At 41.7% G+C, this 22,963-nt stretch overlaps 1 protein-coding gene across 4 annotated transcripts in view; it reads right to left on the reverse strand.

The window, feature by feature from the left end:
- Positions 1-304: 304 nt before the first annotated feature.
- LOC130529479 (collagen alpha-1(XIV) chain) overlaps positions 305-22,963 on the reverse strand; it is a 27,258-nt gene continuing 4,599 nt past the window's right edge. For all 4 annotated transcript variants that reach the window (XM_057039738.1, XM_057039740.1, XM_057039739.1 and 1 more), the window contains 37 exons: positions 22,445-22,603; positions 21,842-22,009; positions 20,145-20,264; positions 19,136-19,300; positions 18,845-19,003; positions 18,533-18,705; positions 17,984-18,113; positions 17,071-17,216; positions 16,785-16,914; positions 15,636-15,775; positions 14,860-14,986; positions 14,609-14,748; positions 14,391-14,523; positions 13,893-14,038; positions 13,668-13,797; positions 11,266-11,382; positions 10,989-11,135; positions 10,765-10,821; positions 9,457-9,495; positions 9,241-9,379; positions 8,914-9,056; positions 7,950-8,059; positions 5,310-5,468; positions 5,139-5,216; positions 4,948-5,034; positions 4,546-4,599; positions 4,134-4,229; positions 3,964-4,017; positions 3,828-3,881; positions 3,691-3,744; positions 3,291-3,362; positions 2,765-2,800; positions 2,618-2,684; positions 2,306-2,494; positions 2,101-2,178; positions 906-1,067; positions 305-719 (listed from right to left, as the gene is read on the reverse strand). In XM_057039738.1, the coding sequence (XP_056895718.1) occupies positions 691-719; positions 906-1,067; positions 2,101-2,178; positions 2,306-2,494; positions 2,618-2,684; positions 2,765-2,800; positions 3,291-3,362; positions 3,691-3,744; positions 3,828-3,881; positions 3,964-4,017; positions 4,134-4,229; positions 4,546-4,599; positions 4,948-5,034; positions 5,139-5,216; positions 5,310-5,468; positions 7,950-8,059; positions 8,914-9,056; positions 9,241-9,379; positions 9,457-9,495; positions 10,765-10,821; positions 10,989-11,135; positions 11,266-11,382; positions 13,668-13,797; positions 13,893-14,038; positions 14,391-14,523; positions 14,609-14,748; positions 14,860-14,986; positions 15,636-15,775; positions 16,785-16,914; positions 17,071-17,216; positions 17,984-18,113; positions 18,533-18,705; positions 18,845-19,003; positions 19,136-19,300; positions 20,145-20,264; positions 21,842-22,009; positions 22,445-22,603 (4,187 nt within the window). In that variant the 3' untranslated portion in view covers positions 305-690. The remainder of the gene's footprint in view (positions 720-905; positions 1,068-2,100; positions 2,179-2,305; positions 2,495-2,617; positions 2,685-2,764; positions 2,801-3,290; positions 3,363-3,690; positions 3,745-3,827; positions 3,882-3,963; positions 4,018-4,133; positions 4,230-4,545; positions 4,600-4,947; positions 5,035-5,138; positions 5,217-5,309; positions 5,469-7,949; positions 8,060-8,913; positions 9,057-9,240; positions 9,380-9,456; positions 9,496-10,764; positions 10,822-10,988; positions 11,136-11,265; positions 11,383-13,667; positions 13,798-13,892; positions 14,039-14,390; positions 14,524-14,608; positions 14,749-14,859; positions 14,987-15,635; positions 15,776-16,784; positions 16,915-17,070; positions 17,217-17,983; positions 18,114-18,532; positions 18,706-18,844; positions 19,004-19,135; positions 19,301-20,144; positions 20,265-21,841; positions 22,010-22,444; positions 22,604-22,963) is intronic.

Raw genomic sequence — 22,963 nt, forward strand, 5'->3', positions numbered from 1 at the left:
AAAATTGGTTTGATGTTGTAAGCAATGTAGAGTCATTTTCCGTGCATTTGAAATGTCTTAGTGATGTTTTTCTCCATCTCTGTACTGTTGGGTCACGAGGTTTGATGTCGCTTTGCTGTATTATCACCTTCCGATAAGTGATGGAGAATTGTACTTCAGAGAAACCTTTCCGCACATATGATAACAGAATTATCATTATTGTTTATACCTGATTATTGTTTGGTATTTATCTTCCAAGAACCAGCAAAATGACCAAATTTAAACCTTGAATTTTGCATTCCCATTGTAAAGTACGACAGAAGGATATATTTCACCATACATTTAATTAAAAAAAGATATACATCAGAGGTTCTTCAGTGTGAATATAAAACAAAGGAACATATATGCATTTTTATATGGCGCATCAGTTCTCAAAGTACATCTTGTATAAAAAGATTATTACTTCATTTGTTTCCTGCTTATTTTCCAAAAGAACACAAGAAAACAGATAGATCCTTCGAGCATCAATATCTTACTCTCCTGCACTCGCTGAAGCCAGCCAAGTTTGGCCATCAATCCCTGGCAACACCAACCATCTCCACTGGTGCTATTTAACATCTGTTTTCAGTCTGTTACTCTGCTCCAAAGGATCCACGGTCCTTTCAAAGGATGACCAGCACCTGCTCATTGTTGCTGTGTGGTAACATCCAGTTAGGTTTGGTCACCATAATAGTGGTTTTCTTAATCAAGAGAGCATACACAAAGTTAATGCAAAAGACCACTTTCATTAGACAATTCTCTGCCAATAAAAAATGAATAAATATAGATGAAAAATAATTGGTGTAATTGATTTAAAAGTAGATCGCATTTCACTTAATTGAACACCAGTTTAGCCTCATCTCAATTTATATTTTCTGACAGCTTACCTGTTTGCTGTGGAGCTCTGTGACAGCCTCCACTGCTGTCACATATACCTGCTGGGCCGATCTCACCAGTCTGCCCCCGAGATCCAGGGTTTCCCGGGAGCCCTGGCTTACCATCATCTCCTTTGGAGCCTGGAATTCCCAGTATAGACTCACCTGTTGAACCTGTTGCCAAGGAGAATAGAAACCACACCAGAGATTGGTATTGTGCAATGTACAATCATTTATACATTGCAAACAAACAAATAAACAATTCAGATTTGCGTAATCCAACTTGATACATATTTGGAGACATTAATGGAGCTACGGTATATGTAAGAAAAGTATTTTGAAGTTATTAAAAATAAATAAACCAGACATGAAGTAATCATATAAATTTCAAATACTTATATTGCTGGCAACAGCCATCCAGAAGGAATATTGTGATTTTACAAAAATGAGGCGGCACCTGCATTTAATGTTGATTTGTACATTGTATGTGCCACCGTTCACCATTGAGCCACAGCTACATTTCAGATCAAAACGTCTCATGTTACTAAACCTAAATAGCATTGGATGATTCCCAAATAAGTCCTGACAAAGTCAGAAACAAACCAAGGATCTGGGAGATTAATGGCTAAAACTGGAGAAGAATCTGAACACTGATCCCAAATCTGCCAATTTAGGTAAGATTCAGCTAATTTGGCTAACTTATTTCTAATGAATGTAGGCATGGACACTTCAGATATTCTCTTCAGCTGAATCATGTTATGCATATAGGTTGATAGTACACTAGCATGTTTGCAGGTGGGTCGTTGAATTGACTAGGTAATAAATTGATATAAAAACAGCAATCATTGCTAACTTTAGCAGGGATCGTTGCTAACTTGAGCAATGCATTTTTAAAGCCCATTTCTCTGGCATAATGCTGAGATGCTACGGAAAAAATTACATTATATTATCATGACAATATTAAACATGATTGAGACAATACATGGGTCAAATGTAAATGTCCTGGGGGGGGGGGTACCATGTTAACAGTATTTTGAATGTGGTTTCAGTTCCAGTTTTGGCCACAATTTACATTTAGCTCCTTTAAGCAGTTCTATAGTTTAATTACAAATAGTTTATTTTTGTGATTGATAGTAGCTGGGGCCCTGGAGCATCAGAGGGCATGTTAGTACGATGGACTCACACCATCACAGAACATTAGTGGTACCTGGAAATCCTTTGATCCCCGTAGGACCCTGAACATTGGGTCCTGGTTCTCCTTTTATCCCTGTTATACCTCTACCACCTGTAGAGAGGACAATCAGTTGCTGATACATGAAATGATAGATTCCTAATTCACATTTTTCATACATATGAAAAATTGCATGTATTAATTAAAAAATGTTTTAAACATTTTTTAAATTTAGACCTACCTTGTTCTCCAGGGTATCCAGCCTTGCCAGGTCTCCCCCTTGGGCCTGCACGCCCTGGTGTGCCCCTCACACCTGGTGGGCCTTTAGACCCTGGAATACCAGGTTCTCCTGGTGGGCCCACTGTTTCCTCAATAGGAGCTGGCTTACGACTTATTTCATTGATGAATGTGTCAAGTTTCAGCACCTCTTCTGTAAAAAGGCATCATTTTAAATGGGCTATTATTCACATCATTACCCTTTTTGTAGATAAATACTTCATTTCAATTATTTATGGGTCCAAAGTGTTTAGAATTGTTCCAATGGGTTTCTTACTATGCACAAGTTGTTCACAGGCCTGTGTGACCAGCTGATAGATCATGGCTATGGACTGAGGCTCTCCCTGTAAAGCACACACTTGTAATTATTATTAAGAGTAAAAAACTGTCATTTAGACTGTCTAAATATGAAGCTATATCCCACCTTTTCCCCTCTTTCCCCTTTGAAACCTGGCAGACCCTGTAAAGCAAGACACAGCACACGGAAATGAAAATAAACTAATCAACAATATGAATTACACTTGTATTCAGCCTGTTTTGGAGCAGCTGAACCAGAAACACAGATGCACCAGTTTACTTATCGATTCACTTTTACATTTATTCATTTTTTAAACTTTCCTCATTTCTTCATTGATTTATTGCTTTATGCTAATTTGTCAGTTTCAAGTGTACTCATTGTAAAACAGGATGGGCGGGCTGTAATTAAATAAAGGCACATAAACAACCCAAGTAAATTTTCTGTTGACTATATATTTAAATGTATACTGTATTCCTGTATTTGTTTATTTATTAAGTCAATTTTACAATCCATAAATATATAAATTTACATATACATATTTATACACCAGGTATTGTTGAAGTGTGAAGCAAATTAGTGTTTAGTGTGAGCACTATTTTTAATATATAACAAACAGGGATAATATGTTGGCTTGATGCAGCTCTTATCTTACCGTAGGCCCCACGGGTCCTAGGGGCCCTCTGTCCCCTGTCAGCCCTGGGTGTCCTGGCATTCCTTGGAAACCCTTTTTTGTTTTGGTTTTTTAAAGAAATAATTATCATGAATTATGACATTGGGCAAGTAATAAATTCTTGTAATGCCAAGGATTTGTTTCATGGATAAAAATCTGCTATATTTTGTAATACTACACAAGTGTTCATGCTAAAAATCACAGTCAGAATTTCTATTTTATCTGTATTAATTATGCTTCAAGGTTTTCAGAGTGCATGTATCTAAACTATTTATAATATTAATGTGATATAAGTAGAATGTCGGTCATGGCTTTTTTAGCAATATCACATCTGTGAGATGTTGAAATAGATCTAGTGCAAATGAGGAATTATGAGTCTCACCCGCGGTCCAGTCATGCCAGGAGCACCAATATTACCTTCAACACCTCTAATGCCCTGTAAAATATATTAATTAGAGACAAGAACAATGAAAATCGGACACCATTTTCTGTTAAAACGACTGGGTTACAAGAGGTGACCTTAGGCCCTGGGACCCCCTCCTGTCCCTTTGGTCCTGGAGGTCCAGGTAAACCCTTCATAGAAGAACAACAAGTAGGTTGGTGAGACTCGATTAATTTAAAAATAGTTTTTCCTTTTTTTCCAGTTTTAACACACCCGGCCTCCTGGGCGCCCCGGATCTCCTTTTTCTCCCCTGGCACCAGTTGGACCCTTGATATAAATAGGTTTAAACAGAAAACAAGTCAATTTTAAAAACAATTTTATGTGAGTAACCAAGAGTTTGAGGAATTCTACTACAGGCAATAAAAAATGAGAAATTTACTGACCAGTTTGCCCTGCTGGGCCATGCCTCGAGGCCCCATGTTACCTTGGAGTCCTGGGCCTCCCTGAAATCCTGCTTGTCCTGGAGGTCCCACTTCCCCCTGAAACAAATGTCAACTTGTCAACTGAATTTCAGTCATATATATTTGGCATCATTGTTATTTGTGTGTAAGTTTCAGTGTGTATGATTATTTTCAAAATTCTCATGAGTGAACAGAAATCAGGTATAAACAGATGTTCATGGATTTAAGTTGGATTCATTTATTGACTTAAATACACTTTTTTCTGAAATCTTATTTGTTTTGTTGTTAGAAAACCAAAGGCTAGGGAAAATGTGAAACTCAAAAAGAAACATGTGTGAATGGATGTGATGTCCTTTGAGCTTTTAAACAAATCAATTCAATCCTGTCAAGCGACCTTTTGGCCTTGACCTCCTTTTTCCCCTTTCTCGCCACGAGGACCTGGCTTTCCCTAAAAAAAAGAGGAAAAACAATAATTACAATAATATAGTTTGTTTCATGTGCCACAAGTACATAATAAATATCATTATGTACTTCTTACTGTTTCATTTAATTTTTTTATGTTTTTTGCTCATCTTGCATTAGAATTGTTAAAGTGAGAACTGATTTCGACAGCTGACCTAACTGACACCCAGATTTGTGGGGTTTTAGCAAATCCATGTGTCTCTTTGCAGCAAGTGTTGACATGCTTGAAAAGTTCAATGTAAATCTTTTTTTTCTGTTAAACAAGTATTGGGTATTAACAACAGAAAGAATTATTGGTACAGACGCAGCAAGAACCGAAGCCTTAAGATCTTACATGTGATCCAGGTAAACCAGAAGCTCCAGGAATGTTGGAGGAACAAACACAGGCGTAGGCTGGTGAGGGACAGCTCTCTTCATCCCTCTAACATACACAAATCAGGCTTTTTCCATTTTTGAATAAGCACTAACAATAACAATGGGGTGAATTTATGAACCAAACTTAAACATAGGCAAAGTCAAACGGACCACTTGAGGAAGGTCACAACAGGTATCATCTGACGCCCATGTGGTGTTACAGATGATCTCGAAGGACTGCAGCGCAAACTGTAAAGACAGATGCAAAGTTGTTCAGGTTATCTTATTAATTCTCTGGGCCAGGATGAATTTTATATGGGCAGAAAGGAATAATGATATTACTGGGGCAGATCCACTGTTGGGTCCTCTGGTGTTCACAAATTTTCCGAGCATCTCAAAGCCATCGGTAGGTAAGTTGCCAAGTGGGCGGGCAGACCTCTCACTCACATGTTGGCAGTCCACAGAAAGGGACACACTCACTTGACTGACAGACAGGTGAACCTGCCACATGAAGAGCAGAGAGGCAACAAAATGAGGCAGAAGGTAGAAATGACACAATTCTATAGGTAGCAATGCCAAAATTGTCTCGTCTCATCTCGTCTTCTCCCACTTTATCCGGAACCCGGTCACAGGGGCAGAAGCGTAAGCAGAGATGCCCAGACTTCTTGTTCTTTTAATCATTAACCAACGATTCTGACAATTGTTGAGAGTAGGAGCAAGACTGACTGGTAAGTCGAGAGCTTTGCCTTGTGGTTAAGCTCTCTTCACCATGATGATCTGGTACACCGACTGCATAACTGCAGAATCTAGACGGATCCACCTGTCAATCTCACACTCCATTCTTCCCTAATTTGTGAATAAGACCCCGAGATACCTGAACTCCTCCATCTGAGGCAGAACTTCTCCACCACCCTGGTGAGGGCAATCCACCCTTCTCTGGACAAGAAGGTGTTAATTAGAGGTGTCAATTTTTATCCCAGCTGCTTCACACTCAGCAGAAAATCCGCCCCAGTATTTGCTGGAGATCCTGGTCCATAAGGATTACGAACCGAACATGTGACAAAGGAAAGCCCTGCTAAAGTCCAGCATGCACCAGGAACATGTCTGATTTTCTGCCGGCAATGTGAATCAAGCTCCTGCTCCGGTGCTACAGAGACTGGATGTCCATTAATAGAGGGCCACAGACCCCATACTCATGGAGCACCCCCCCTCCCCCCAAAGAATACCCTGAGGGACAAGGTCAAATGCCTTTTCCAGATCAACAAGGCGCATGTTGACCAGTTGGGCAAACTCCCATGAACCCTCAAGCAGCCTGCGGAGGGTATAGAGTTGGCCCAGTGTTCCACGGCCAGGATGAAAATCACATTGTTCCTTCATTGTTTCTCCTGAATCCAGGGTTCAACTGAACTCCTCTCCAGTACTCTGGCGTAGACCTTGCCAGGGAGGCTGAGGAGTGTGGTCCCCCTATAGTTGGAACACACCCTTCAGTCCCCCTTTTTAAAAAGAGGTATCACCACCCCAGTCTGCCACTCCAGCGGCACTGTTCCCAACTGCCATGTGATGTTGTAGAGGAGTGTCAGCCCGGACAGCCCTACAACATCCAGAGACTTGAGGTATTCAGGGCGGATCTTGTCGACCTCTGATACCCTGCCATCGAGGAGCTCGATAACTACCTCGTTGACTTCGGCTAGGGTGATGGCAGAGTCCTCCTCAGAGTCCCCAGTCTCTAATTCCTCAGTGACCTGCTTGGCCTGCCAGTACACGTCTATTGTTTGGAGAGTATTCTGGGCCAACATTGCCCGATAGGACTCCTTCAGCTTGATGGCGTCCCTTACTTCCAGTGTCCACCAAGGGGCCTGCCGCAATGACACCAAGGACAGCACCAGAGACCTTGTGTCCACAGCTCAAAGCTACCGCAACAGCAATGAATGCAGAGAACATGCAGAGAAGTTGGGCCCACATCGCCATTTTGGGTTCCATGGGCAAAGACTCGGCCACCAGGCACTTCACGACGAGCCCCAACTTCAGGCCTGGCTCCAGAGTAGGGCCCCGGTAACACCAATCCGGGCAATGTAAATAGCCTTGATTGTGTCCTCTTCATGGTGGGTTGTTGAACCACCCTTAGTCTGGAAGCCATACCAGAACATAACAGCCCCGGACAACCTATCTCCCAGGCTCATTCGGGAACACAAACCCCTCCACCACAGTAAGGCGGTAGTTCAAGGAGGGGTGCCCAAATTGTGGCATGCATAAAATGGTTAAGTAAAATTACACTGCCTGGCTAAAAAAGTCGAAACCAAAAACACCAATATTTTGGTGGACCGCTTTAACATTTGATCACGACATGCATTTGCTGTGGAACTGTTAATGTGGAACTGTTATGGTTAACTGTTAATGTTAACCATAACATGGCATGTCAGTTTGGGTTGGCTCAGTCTTCCCTATCAGTAAGCGGTTCAGGAAGCCCTCCAGCGTACAATACAGGTGGGTCAAGCAAGGCAAAGATTTGCTAGCCTACAACAGCTACCCCCACCTGGACACGGCAGGGCTCATTAGGGCACCAAAACTGAATGCAGATTAATTTATTTTTCTGAAATAATTCAAAATGTAGATTTTGACTTTGTAACAGACAAACCAAATAGTGAAGAAGCAAAACTGCCATGTAAAACTTCAATGCAATCATGTCTCAAATGTAAAATATAGAATATAGAAGCTACAGAAAGAAAAGTTACTAATCTAAAATGAACAAATCTAAAGAGAGGAAACACCTCTGCTGTCTAAACATTATAATTTTCCACAAGAGTTATGTTACCAAATAAATTGTAAACCTTTGAGCTCACATAATGTCCTGTTGTTTTATGCATCACATAATCTATGGAAATGATTTGTACCCTGGTATATACTATACTAAAATAGATCATATTTCTGTTGTACTGTAAATATTTATCACTAGATAACAAAGCAAGTGGCACATAATTCCACCTTGTGAAAACTTCCATAGAAGAGTCTGTGGACTTGTGGTTGGTCAAAGGTTAGCTCCTGGACTTCTCCCCTGTAGTCCAGACTGAAGTACACCAGGTGTTTGTTCTTGGCTAGTGAGAAGATTCAATGAAAAAGACACATAGCTTATTTATGGTACAGTAGTACGGTATATGGTCAACGATGTCAACACAGTTTGGTGATGTGATACCTTAAATAGGTCTCTCACTCACTCACTCACTCACACACACACACACACACACACACACACACACACACACACACACATACACACACACCATAAATTCAATACAATAAGCTGCTACTTTTCCCCCCACCCTTTTCCCCTGCATCTTATGGAGAGATTCAGCTTATTTATGGATTTGTATGACTTCCTCCATCGCCCCCACTGGCACAAGTAAAGTTTTCTGAATTTGAATGGACATTTGCTGCCAGACAGACAAGTTAAGAGATGCTCATGGCCTGAGAAAGACGTTAGTTTAGTTGTGTTTAACAGTCTTTTTACGCTCAATGTTCACACCATCATCATTGGTAACATGAAGAAATATTGACGATGCAGCTTTTAGGTTAAAGGCCAATGATCAACAGCTGGTCAGCTCATTTTTAAACCTCCATGTTACTGTAATGTCATTTTACTGCTGTGTTACTGCCGTGCATAGTAATTAAACATTTAAAATAATTTTCCTGTGGACCATAAAGATCTCATGGTTCAAAGTGGCCACCTGCGGCTTATAGTATATTAATTACCACTTTGGTGAGCCACTGTTGCATGATATGTTGAAGAAACTATAGTGCCCTATAGTGTGGAATTTACCATAGTGTGGAATTTACTATGGAGAGCTTAATTTACACCTGCCATTATGGTTAACTGATAGGTTAGGGTTAGGGTTATAATATAATAGGTGATTCAAATTCAAATGTAGCTGTCTGCGAAGATGTTACTCACGGTCCAGCATTACCCCCATCTTAGGCTGGAAATCAATGTCAGTGAGCTGCCAGAGAGCAAAGGGCTCCCTTGGGGTGCTCTGCAACAATCGGAAGGCAATGCTGATGGTGTGCTCGGCTGGGAAGCCTACAGGGTGAATATATCTGCAGAGAGAAGGAGCTTAGGGAGTCATAGATAGGTCGGTTTCCATCGAAGATAACTGAGACTATAAATGCATTAAATTGTTGAAAATTATTCAAAACTAAGAACTCCATAGTTAATAAAAGTATCAATAATGTAAGTTTTGGATTAAAGTGAATCAAAGAGGATGAGAATAGATAATCTCACTTTGTGCTCTGTGTCAGCTGTGCGTCCCTGTACAGGCTATAGATGGGAAGACTGTTGAAGACAAAAGGGTCAGCAGCGACACCCTCCACAGATGAGTGGGAACTTTGGGTCAGACCAAAGGCTTCCATCATGTCAAGCCCTGACACAAGACAAATCACACCATTCAAGTAGAGGCTTTAGGTGTGGGCAATTCTAAATAATCATTTTTGTTCTCACCTTTGACAATGTTGTTTCTGATAGTGACTTCTGGACAGACTGCAGCACATTATGGCATTAAATCATTTAACCATGAAAGAGAAAAAGCCCATTATTCAATGCTATTGATCCTGATAACAAAACTATATTCATTAATACAATGTGGAAACCAAATGTATGCAAATTTGTTTTAAATTGGGTTTTTTTTAAAATTTAAACTTTTATAATATTATACTTTATCTTTTATTTGAACATCTGTAATTTTAAGAAATTTTGTTTACAATGTCATACCAAGTATGATGAAAGACAACATATAACATATCCAAGGTAGTTTTCTCTCTCAACTGGACTGGGTTTCTTCTCTTTGAAGATGTTTTGCCTTCTATCCAGAAGGATTCTTCAGTTCTGAACTCGCTGGGGACCAAGCTTGAAAATCTAGCCCCTGTGGACCATTTGCATGCTAATGATCTGGTTGGTCACCTGAGGGTCGTTAGCAGGGTCGTTTGTCGGGTTGTTCACCTAGTTTCAGTTGAGGTGTCTCCTCTTTGTCTGCTGGCTCACATGGTGGTGAGTCACTGGGTCTCTTGGAATGGTGTGAATGTTTGGTTTGCTGTTGGAAGGAGTGGAGGACTGCATTGTATGTGGGTGACAGGAAGTGCCTCAGGCCACCACCTCTGTTTAAGGATGGTTTTTCCAATTTGACATGGATAGCTTCCTTGACACCCCTCTCAAACCATCTTCTCTGGCCAGTACCCGTACTTGGCTGTCCTCAAAGGAGTGCCCACTCTCCTTTAGGTGTAAGTGGACTGCTGAGTCCTGACCTGAAGAGGTGGCGCGTCTGTGTTGTGCCATTCTTCTGTGGAGAGGTTGTTTGGTTTCCCCAATGTACAGTTTCTCACATTCCTCCTGGCACTGTACAGCATAAACAACATTACATTGATTATGTCTTGTCCTTCGGGTGTACTAACCTCTGTCTGAGAGTGTTGTTTGGTTTAAACTGAACCGGTATGTCATGTTTCTGGAGGATCCTCCTAAACTACTCAGAGAAACTGGACAGAATGCCACAGCGTTTCGAACCCCTATCTGCCCGGGGTCTCTGAGAAGTTTAGTACAGTCCAGTTGACAAAGAAAACTACCTTGGATAACTATGACCTGGATGATCTACACAGACATACTGCATATAACACTATTTGTAACCTACAACATTAAAAGTCACCCTCTTGTGTGATTGTCACAGGAATATTAATGCTGATGTGCTGCTCGCTGAAGAGTTAAAACTAAAAGAAATGTCATGATCTGAATAATTTTGAATCAGCAGTCATGAATCACCTTCATTGTGAATAGGAAACTTGTGGGGATGGATAAGAATTCTGGCTGGAGTTGTGGCTGACAAGAAAATACATTTTCATTTTAGTACACATTTAACAAATAAAAAGTCAAAATCTAACTTCAGTCAACAATATTTTACATTTTATAGAAGTTATTGAAATGAGTACATTAAATAGAGTAAACGGTGCCTGATATTTACTATCTACATTTAAAAAAACCAAAACCTGTTGGATGCAGAAGGGAGACGGCAGCGCCCTCTGTTGACCCAAGAAGAGAATGCACACTTATCCGATACAGACTCTCGTGCTCCAGATTCATGAAGCAGTGAGTACTGCTGGAATTATTCAGAGTTTGCTCCATTAATTTCTTGTCTGTACAGAAAACACACACACACACACACACACACACACACACACACACACACACACACACACACACACTACAGTAACTGTAGTCAAATACAGTTATCTTTTTATTGATTTAAATAAAGCATTACTTTACCGTTGACAGATTGGATGACAATACGATAACCATCGACAGCAGACAGTGGTTTCCAGGACACACAGATACTGGAGTGGTCTGACTTAACTACACTCAAGCTACTGACCCGCAGACTGGCTGGAAGAGAAACATACAGGCATACAGTATCTGTGAGCATATCCAGTGCCTGGATCACCATATGGAAGAGAGGAAAAAGTGGGAAAGTTAAGGTTTTCAGGTACAACTTACACTGACATGCTGTTTTGGTAAACCCTTTAGTTATAAAGAGGGTGGACCATCAAAATAAGACTAGAAAAGTGACTAATGTTCAGGTCTACTACCATTCTTAATATCTACCATTTTTATTTTAAGTTTTTTTTTTATTATTTAAGTTTTTGTTGAAAACCTAAAACAAATCATCCATAATCAGAGCACCTCGTCGGCCGGACAACTTTAAAAGTGACAAGAACAAAATAAAGTAATAAGGAAGTAATCAAGTTCAGCATCTCAGCGAAACAATCTAAGAAGTGCTTTTACATCAGGGACTTCCTGATTCAATGACTGAAGCACTTGTTAGTGTGTGATGAGTGTGTGTGGGGCTAAAAATAAAATGTAATGTTTGTGGTCACACACTGAGAAGAAACAAATTGTGCAGTTTTTAAAAAAAACAGAAAAAGTCAATGTGATTTAAAACACTGCTCAGAAAGTTAAGGAAAAACTTATTCCAAGTCAATTACCGTATTTTCACAACCATAAGGCGCACTGTATTAAAAGGCGCAGTCTCAGTTATGGGTGCTATTTCTGTATTTAAAACATACACAAGGCGCACCGTATTATTAGGCGCATGCTGAAACATACAGTAAAAAATGACAATGGAAATAAAACCGTGAGTTTCGACACATTTATTGAACAAAATATTCATTCTTCCGCCACAAAACCATCAAAGTTTTCATCCTCAGTATCTGAATTAAACAGCTGCACTATTTCAATGTCCAACATCCTGAATTCCTCTTCTTAATCATCTGAATTGGACTCACTGACCGGTTCAGCGTTGATTTTGTGAAAGCTCTTACAATACATGAAGACGGTATCATAGCCCATGCGTCTATAATCCACCGGCATATGGTGGCATAACTTGCCCGCCGCTGCCTCATAGACGTGGTGTTACGGAACAGTTAAGGAGGCCAGGACCCAGACGCAGAGTGCAAATAAAAAGGTCTTTATTGACAAAGTATCCAAGACGTCCGAACAAAATAACAACAAAAAACTCAGAGAAAGTAACAACGGAAAGGGGGAACGAAAAATCACCATCAAAAATGGGAAAAACCATCGGAAAAGAAACAACTGAAAGAAGTGACAAAGCACTGAACAAACTTACTAAGCGAAGGAATAAACGATGCGAAGGGCTAGTAATCACGGGGAGCTAGAGCTTGGTTCAAAAACACGAACAACAATCCAGCACCGGATGCTAGGAGGGGCGGGCTTAAGTTGGTGCTCGTTTATGCGTAACAAGCCGCAGGTGCGCTGGAGGCTCAGCGCTCTTTAGAGATCGGCCTGCCCCCAGATGCCATCCAGAAACCGAACCACAACACGTGGCTGGGCGCGGTTATCTTGTCGCGGCAGTAGGTGCGGAAGATGGCCACCCTCTCCTGGTAATCCGCGGGCAGCCGCTGCGCAACAGTTCCTTGTGTGTATGGAGAGATGCTGCCTCCTCATAAAGCGACAATACCAAGACGGACCTCCTTGGAAGTGCTCAATGTCCATTTCTTCAGCAATCGCTTTGGCCTTTGGTGACAGTAGAGACGCCCCTTCCAGTTGTTCGCTGTTCCACAACCAACTGTTCCACTCGGTCTTCCAGCTCGGGCCACCTTGCTTTGTTCCCGCGGAAACTCAGCTTCGTCTTCCTCACTTTCTTGTTTTCTCCACTTTCTGACCATGGACTCATTTACATTAAAATGTCTTGCAGCTGCTCGATTGCCATTTTCAGCCGCATATTCGATGGCCTGCAGTTTAAAGTAAGCCTTATACGCGTGTCGCTTGACCGGCGCCATTTTAGGGGGTCCTTACGAGTAATCGATGCGCGGAGCGTTTACCGTAGTGCACCCACTAAAGGCGCACAGCAGATTTTGGAACTCAGTCCACACACAAGGCGCTCCATATTATAAGGCGAACTATCGATTTTTGAGAAAATCTCAGTTTTTTAGGTGCGCCTTATAGTCGTGAAAATACGATACACTTAAGTCCATATGAACCACTTCCCCTTAACTCCAGCCAACTGTTCTAAACCAAGTTATCACAGCAAAACACATGGCTTTAAAATGTTCTTATATTTTCTACACAAATAGTATCCACCGAAAGGTTTTCAAGCAACTTTTTGTTCATATTTCCTTTGTATGTGCATATTTTTAATGTGACTGACTCACTGGTTTTTCCTTGGGCTGAAGCGCTGCCTCCCTCTTTATTGCGGTATTCAGCAGTGACCACTATGCTGTAGTGTGTATCTGGTTTTAATGACATTAGGACGACCTGCCTTTCCCCGCCTGGAACAACCACCTGTAACAAGACCAATATCTATTTAATATCATGCGCTGATGGAAATTGCAGCACAGCTATTCAGGAGCATCTCTTTATATTTGTAGCTTCCTTACTGTTCTGTCCTGCCTTTCATTTTCACTCAGTTCAGCATAAGATACACGATAATTGAGCACATGAGCGTTTGGAGGAATCCAGCTGACGCACAAACTAACTGGAGTCTCCTGTGACACTTGCACACTTGAGGGGCCTCCACCCGACACTGCAGAGAGAACACACCAAGCTGGAATTTAAACACACCATGAAATATCTGGTTTTACACACAGTCTTTGTTGTCCTACACATTTAAATTTTACTTGAGTTTAGGAAATATAATAAAAAAATCATGCAGGATTGTGCATATTTTTACAGAACAAAACTGTTGGTTGTGTTGGTAGTGAAATAAAGTGTATTAGTAAGTGTAAGAGTACTAAACGCTCATTAGAAATTCTGATTTCATGTTCAAAACAGGAGACATCAAGTCAGAAAATAATAAAGAACTTTTTTAATAGATATTGGACTAATTGTTACAAATTGATTGTGGTGTGAAATGTACGCATATACTGACAACTCACTGGTGCTGTAACGTATGGCCACAGCTTCACTCTGAGCTCCATCCCCATAAAGAGCAGACAGGGAGATCTGGTATTCATTGTCATCTTGAACCCCAACTAGTACAGCCTGGTCATTAGCACCATCTACTATCAACTGAAAATGGCAAAAGAAAAGGTCTTTTTTCTAGTCACTGTTGTGATGCAAGGCGAGCCCCGTGAAGCTGTAAATGCAGCCCCACCTGTCTCAGGACGCCTCCACTCAGGGAAATCCATTTGATGAGATAAGACACAACATCGTTAGCAGCAGCTTCCCAGCACACGGTAATATCACTGCCTGAAAAATTAGTCACCCTCAATTCTAACGGGGAAGGCACTTTTACTGCAAAGCAAAGAAGAGTTTGTTGTAAATGTTTGAGAATGAAAAACTGGCACTGAAGTCACATATAGAAAATCTGAAGCACAAAACAAAGTCTATTTTTGAGTGAAATACATGTGGTAATGTTGCCAATCAGTGCTGCAGATAAGCCTTGAGGATAGTGAGACTGGACTGAAACCCGATATCTTGAAAGAGAGGAAAGGTTCTGCACCATCACTGTGTTCAGTCCTGTTACCTCCACCTGTAAAACCACATGAATAGCAAACTTAATTCACTTGTATGTTATTTGACACCTTTACAATGGAGACAACCCTCAGAATTGATCAAATCAAAATTCTTTGTCATATGGATGTTTCCCCCACGAGTAACCACCATTTTTGGAGCCAGAATAAGTACATTTTTGAAACTGTGAGGGGCTAATGTGATGGGGAACATGCATAGTGGAATGGCCACAATGGGGCCAGACGCCTCGGCCTTCTGTCCTGCTGGACGCCTTTCCCCCATTAGAGCTGATCACTCCTACTCTCCCCAGGATTCAAGAGAGGTCTGACTAGGATTTAGAGAGGCATCGGCCACTCCGAGACCTTCTGACGCAGGTGCTGCTGAGGATGATGATGGTAAATGGAACAGGATTGAGTATTGATGCGTAAGTCAGTTTACAAAAGGGACATGGTGCCTTTGACCAGTGGCAAGGAAACTGGCCACCTTTGAGTCCACCGACTTGTTTACATATTTAATGGAGTATTCCAAGGTTCTAGGGATGCCTAACCCTAAGATTGTTCTGAAACCCTTGAACGTTTGATCGGGCTCCCCTGAGGTAACGCGGTGGATTCTAGTGGTATGTGAATAGTTTAAAAATAATTATCTGCTTGTTATATTTGGACCCGTACCTGGTTGACATCACTGCCGTGGTTGGTGGTGTAAGTGATTCTGTGTCCTGGAACATCATTATCTGCAGGAATCCAGCTCACTCTCATCACACTGTGTGTGACCAATGGAAACTGAACACTTAGTGGTGGTGGGAGGGGGACTGTGGGGAAAAGATGCACTTAGATAACTAATAACTGTTGTAGTTGTACAAAGGTCACAACATTCATTATTCCTGTTTGCCTTTCATGTTTGCAGAGATACAGATTTTTGAAAACCCACTGGGACAGCCCCCTCCTCTCCTAATGCCTGCTGTACGTATGGTAGCTGTCCTTTTTCCCTCTCTGTATTCCCAGGTGCCTGGTGGGTGGGGGGGCAGAAGTTCATCGCCCTATGTGAGCATTTGTGGTTTCGGTACCTTGCTCAAGGGTACCTCAGCAGTGCTTTGAAGGTGTTCTGGTAGCTCCCTCTATGACCAGAACACCTTCCATGTTTTGTCTGCACCGGGGTTTGAACCCAGAACCTTCCGCTTCTCATCTCAGCCCCCAGCAGACTGAGCTCCCACCACCCCATCATCGCTCGTTTGGACTAAATATTCACCTGCGCAATGGTTTGTTTCTCTCTCTGTATCCCCGTTTTTGTTATGAGCGTTGAACCAGGTCACGACCACGTGAGTATATGACTCGAGTTAGTCTTCTGCCCAGGAACGTTCTATTGTGTTTGACAGACACCCTGAGAAAGCCCGTTTTTAGTAGTGCTAAGAGTAACGTAACATCACTAATGGGGTTAGGATTAGAAAAAAACACAATTTAAAACAAAAAACAAGATTTAAAACGTAGTTCTTAACCAATAAATAAGGACAGCCCACCGTTATTCTTATTTAAAATGGCTCAAATCATGCAGAAATGTATAAAAATAGGTGCATGATGATTAGAATATTGTTACTCCAAGGCCTGGATGAAACCTATTTGGATACCCACTTAAATATTCAGTGTTATATTAATTACTGTTCACGTATCAATGTCTAATCTTGTTTCTAATTTATCTCTGGAAGTAAGTGGTAGACAACAGGTAAGCAACAAAAAATGGACCTTGTTTTGATCCTTAAAGTAAAGATGACAGTATGTAGAGAGAGATGCTCAATAGTGTCGTTTCTAATAAAGAAAACGTACATGTGGTGGCGACAGCAGTCAGAGGGTCACTGGGCTCCTCATCATACAGGGCATAAAGGGTGACAGAGTAGTCTGTTGCTGGTTGTAACTCTGACAGATCCACCACGAGTTGATCTGCATTGAATTTCTCCTGCAAAAACAAACCAAAAACATGTCATTTTGTTCTTTTTTAGTCTACACGACAAGACTGTTTACGTAAATGTTAAAGTGTCATTTTAATTGATGCGGTCGTCACACACACTCTGAGATGTCATCAAATTCATCATCCCAGAAGTTCTTGCCTCACCTCCAAGGCATCCTCAGGTTCTCCATTGTCGAGTGCTGAGTACAGAAGCATATATTGTGTTGCCCCTGGTGCTGCATCCCAGCTCACTCGAAGTGTGCTGTAAGAGGAAGCCGTCACCTGGAGGTTGGCAGGGATCGCCAGGGGCACTAGGGATGGAAAATCTAAAATTAGGGATGTTCCAAACCACAGTTTACCAAAAGAGTATGAATAATCACCCTTGAGTTTTCATTTTAAGGACCGAGTATGAGTATTCACCTGCTACTACTTTTGAGACATACATATGTGTGTGTCCGTGTGTGTGTGTGTGTGTGTGTGTAAAAACACAGCTCATGTTTCACTCTAAGCTGTTCAGCAAATTACTACTATTAAACAAACTTGCTGATCACCAATTAGCAAGTTTAAATTAACTGATTCTTAAGATTCTTTTGACAGTATTTGACAATTTCTGTTCCAAAATGACTGAAATGAAAAAGTTAAACATCAATGTCCTCTAGACGTCATTCAAGACAGTTCAGCGTTCAATCAGGGCAAACTGAAATAACAAAAAGAGTCAAAAATAAGGGGCACAACTTACTCAAATCAAAGGACGTCAATATAATTAAATCCCCTTCTGTATTACCGGTAGGCATACTGCACACCCCACATCGCTGACACGTTGGTTTGTATCCAGCACATTCTCACCCAAACCTGTTTGTTTATCTTGTTTATCTCAGTATTACCTGCTAGCATCTTTGAAAGAAAAAGCTTAATAATATTGCTCCAGTGGCAAGAACGTAATGGGATAGACCATCTATAGTGCACCCAAAAGCATAATAAATGACCTGCCGCACAGCTCGAGGTACCAGTGGCTGCTGACAATAGACATCTGAATTCTTCGTAATGACTCAAATAATATCTGTTCTCCAATTCTTACATGTAGTAACGGCTCCTCTGAGAGCCACGCCAACACCGTCATCATACGAAGGAAAGATGGACACATGGTACCGTGTCTGAGAGGAGAGCCTTTCCAGGAGCACACTGGACCGGGAGCCTTCCAAAACCACCTAAAGACAAACCCTCATTTACTGTAAGAGCAGATGTGCACAGAATAAACTGATCAGGCCTGACATCATAACCACAAACAGGTGAACATGAAGGTTCTCATTCATAGAGGTCGTTGAAGGTCTAACGGAGAGGCACTTGGATGTTTTGCGGCCCGGTGAAAGTTTGTGCTTCTACTTTAATTTATACATCATGACATCTTTCCTGATTCATTTCCAATTCCATCTGTTTTATGAAAAATATTCTTTTGTGGGTTTTGTGGAACATTTGAAAACTGAGCATAAAAATGATCCAACATAAAAGACAATGTGGAGGTCGGTAGAATTTTCAGTGATGCAAATGTTCAAGTTGAATTTCTTCCATGTTGCATGTTCAGCTCATCCTTCTGATGGAAGGTCTATGGTAAAGCCTTGCAGCTGACCTCCTGGGGATTCTGGCTCTCGCTGCTGTGGTAGACCACTCTGTACTGCAGGACTGGCTGTGTGGGGTTGATCCAGTTCAGTCTTACTTCTCTGGAGCCCACGTCAGAAAAGCGGAGGTTTGTAGGACTGGGGTAAACTAGAGCTGGGTCAGTTCTGGGTCCAGGTTCAATTTCTGGAGACAAAGCAATCAATCAGGTCTCTTAATTCAATATGGAATATGTGGAAATAAAAATTCTATTTAGCACTGAAGTTGGAAAACGATGGTTGAAAGGTAAACTAATATTAGCTTCGCTATTGAGAAGAGAGCTCACGCTTTGAAACGCCACGCTCCTCGATTCTTCCACATAGGATGTGGACCAGTCGTGCAACCACTTTGCTGAGCAAAGGAAAATCACTGACATTGTATACGTTTAGATCCACTGGCTCCGATGCCAACTGCCTGAGCTCAGCTTCGTCAGCATTCTTTATGCCTGTATAATATAAAGTTACATTATAGCTGAAACGAGTTGAAGCAAACTTAGCGCAGAATGCTGCTCTGCTTCCAATTTGCAATTAGACAATTATATTTTCAGAACTGAATAAAAAGTCTCTTCTGCTCTCACCTACGGCAATGATCTCCATACCGGCACTTTTTAGTTGGTTTGCTGCAGCTATGGCGTCATCTTGGGATTTCCCATCAGTCAGTAACACCACAAAAGATGGCACATCTGCCCTCGCACCTGCGTTCTGTTGCATGTTCTCCTCCAAGACATGAAGAAGTGCTTGACCTAGAGGAAGAGGATATTTTCTGTGCTAAAAAGCATTGGACAGCATGAGGCTGATGCCCTAACCCCTGGAATCCGCTCTATGCAATTAAAGGGGAGCTGATTTGCTTCCTTTCAAATCGACGCTTGTGTGTGTGTGTGTGTGTGTGTGTGTGTGTGTGTGTGTGTGTGTGTGTGTGTGTGTGTGTGTGTGTGTGTGTGTGTACAGCGGCTGCAGCTCTGTTCCAATCTGAGGAAAAATACACACGACTTCTATTTTTGCCGGATGGTAGTGCACATACCAGCACTCTGCACAAAAACTAAACCTGATACACAGGAAATAATCTGTCAATTCAACATTTGAATGGAAATAATGGAATTATGGCACAGAAATGCGAATGTGTAGCCTCCCTCTCCTCTGGATGGAGCATATATGTTAAATATTTTCTTGGTTTTGTTGCTCATTTCACACACTAAATCCTTGTTTCATAATACAGTATTAGATTCCTTTTAAACCTATAATTAGTAAACCACAGAGGAGATAACATTGTGTTATTATACCAGCATCATTTGACTACAGTATAAGATGTTCTTGCCATGTTTCACTGGTTTTCAGGCCAATAATCTTAATTGTTTTACAGGGCTTCCTTACCAGATTTACACTGTTTCGAATTAAGGCTCCAACTTAAACTACCTTACCTAAGAAATAGGCCGTGCCATAAAAGCAAGCTAGCTCTTCCCTTCGTGTGCAAGGGCAGGTTTGGAAAAGTCATGGTGACCCCTGACATTCCAGGCTATGCATCATTATCATCATGTCTTCCACTACTTCTTCCAAGTAAAATGGTTGTAAAGCCCTCATAATCTGTACCTGTAAAAGTATTTCCTCCCTTATATTTGAAATTCCTTACAGCCTCCAGCAGTTGCTCTTTGGTGGCAAAACTGTTGAGGTGCCATTCTGTGCGCGGGTCTCCACTGTATTGGGTCAGCCCTTAAAGAAAAGCAAATAAAAAAGGCATTAATTCATGTGTCGTTTATCTCTGACAGCCTTGAAAGTACTTCATCCATCCATCCATCATCCATCCATCCTTGACCACTTATCCGGGGTCGGGTCGCGAGGGCAGCAGCCTAAGAAGAGAAGCCCAGACTTCCCTCTCCCCAGCTACTTCTTCCAGCTCATCAGGGAGGATCCCCAGGCGTTCCCATACCAGTCGAGAGACATAGTCTCTCCAACGTGTCCTGGGTCTTCCCGGGGGCCTTCTACCGGAGGGACATGCCCTGAACACCTCACCAGGGAGGCGTCCAGGGGGCATCCTGACTAGATGCCCAAGCCAACTCATCTGGCTCCTCTCAACGCGGAGGAGCAGCGGCTCTACTCCGAGCTCCTCCCGGATGGCAGAGCTTCCCACCCTATCTCTAAGGAAGAGCCCAGCCACCCTACAGAGGAAGCTCATTTCAGCCGCTTGTACCCGTGATCTTGTTCTTTCGGTCATTACCCAAAGCTCATGACCATAGGTGAGGGTAGGAACGAAGATAGTGACAAGACAATGACAGTGACAGTGTCATAACGAGGAGGACAATCAAGCAGTAATCAATGAGGAAGATTATGCAATAAATCAGTATTTTTAAATATTTTGGGGACATTGATGTAAAAGAAAAAAATGAATGTTTTCTGTCTCTGCTGGTGTACTGAAACTATGCTGTCTCTGAAAGGCTCCAGAGCAGGTCAACCTGCCGACCTGCACCACGATTTAAAGAGCACAAACTTATTTTAAATGAGTAATATTGCACTTTTCTATTTTGTATTCTGAATAGATATTACATGTGTAATAAATCCCCAAGTCGTTCTGAGAGAGCCACTCCACCACCACTGTTCAGCATGCTGGGGGGCCTCACAGCCTTTCAGGTGGACACCGAGGAGCTCAGTTCCACAGAACAACAGTCTTCACGAAGCTATGCCTCTGCCAGAGATACATCCAGGTACATTTATAACCCCACACCAAACTGCATTCCTTACCAACCATGTTTTTCATTACAAGCACCAGATTTTTGGAAGGGGGTCATCCCCAGATTGGTTTCAGAAATAATATCTTCCATATCCAGAACACCTTCAAATCAAGTGTCTCTAACTCACACTCGGTAAAGTTCCTCTACTTTCCTTTGGGACTCATGGCTTGTGTCCTTTATCTGATTATGCAGAGAGGAAAATCATCGTGTTTATACTTATTAGCATGTGTATTTGAGGACGTGGCGAGAGAGGAGACAGCTACTCCAAGCTGTTCCCTCAATTCCACGCTGATTGTTATCTACAAAGAAAATGTGCTTGGATTCAGCCATACGTATCTACATTTTTTTGTGTGTACGTACTTTTCTGGATTCGAGCGTACTGAGGTCTGGTGGCGGGTCTGGACACAACCCACATGCTCGGTTCCGCATTTTTCTTATAGATGTTGCACCATTTACACGAAAACAGTCTTTCCAACATTATAGGAATTATTGCTAAGCAGCATTGTTAGCACTGGCCTTACTTTTAGTGTTAACTTTCTGTCCTCCACCCCTGAGACTCACCAATTTGGATTCTCTTTGGCCCAATGTGGAAAGGTGTCATCAGTCCCTCCAAAAAGTCTCTGACCCTCCTGAAGTTGGTACGTCCAATGCTCCAGGAGCCATCAACCAGGAAAATAATGTCTGCTGCTGCACCACTGTCGCATTCGAGTGACTTTCTCGGAGATGTTCCTAAACAAAATGTGACAAACCCGGAAAAATGTATTTGCTTTGGAAGCTTATCTGATTAACAATTGATATTACATCTTTGGGTTATTCGCCTATATTTGAAATGCGATGTGTGTGAGATACAAAGTGTAATGCGCTGTGTTCTACCAGGACACACACGGACCTGAGCAGTTAGGTTAGGGCACTTGTGTCAACATGACTTAATGAAAGAGGAGGCTTCCATCATTGTAAAAGTGCACCTTAAAATTAGACCTATCCTTTACAAACTATGCTCGTACATAAAACCAACACTTATGTTCTCCAACCCCCAGTTCCTTCAAAAATAAGAACCACATATTAAATGCAAGATTTTGTTTAACTCAATATGCTCAGTGTGGTGGGAGGTGCCCTGTTTATTATTGCTTTATTTTATTACTGGGAATAAAGAGGACAGGATACCTGTTGCTGACTGGGAAGTAAAATATGTCTTCCTGGTTCCCTTCTCCTTGCTCTGCTCTTTAGACTCTTCCCTCTCTTTCTTCCTCTTCCTCTTCTCTCTGGTGGTTTTCCCTTGATGTTTAGACGCCGTCTGAGTTGTCGTTTCTGTAGCTGGTAGGTCTGCAAGGTACAAATATTGAAATGAGCCGGGGGAGACTCAAATGAGATTTACATAAAATGCTGATCAGCTTTCCACTTATTAATTTGTCTGCTGACACTCTTTGGCCATATTAAGAGTGCAATTATGTGATCTTTAAGGGCATCAACCAAAGGCACATATTGTTTGTCCTGAGAAGACCACCTATGATTTTTAGTAACTTAATGGCATTTTTTTAAATGTAAAGATGGAAAATCTTTAAAATTCTTTAAGATTTTCAGTCTCAGAATAGAATATTTTTAGAATATCTCAGTTTCCATCATCATTTAAGATGTACGAGCATTTCCTGCATCAGGGAGAGTAGGTTAGCGCATGGCTCATCC

This window comes from Takifugu flavidus, chromosome 8 (genome assembly GCF_003711565.1).
Source record: "Takifugu flavidus isolate HTHZ2018 chromosome 8, ASM371156v2, whole genome shotgun sequence".
Lineage (NCBI taxonomy): Eukaryota > Metazoa > Chordata > Actinopteri > Tetraodontiformes > Tetraodontidae > Takifugu > Takifugu flavidus.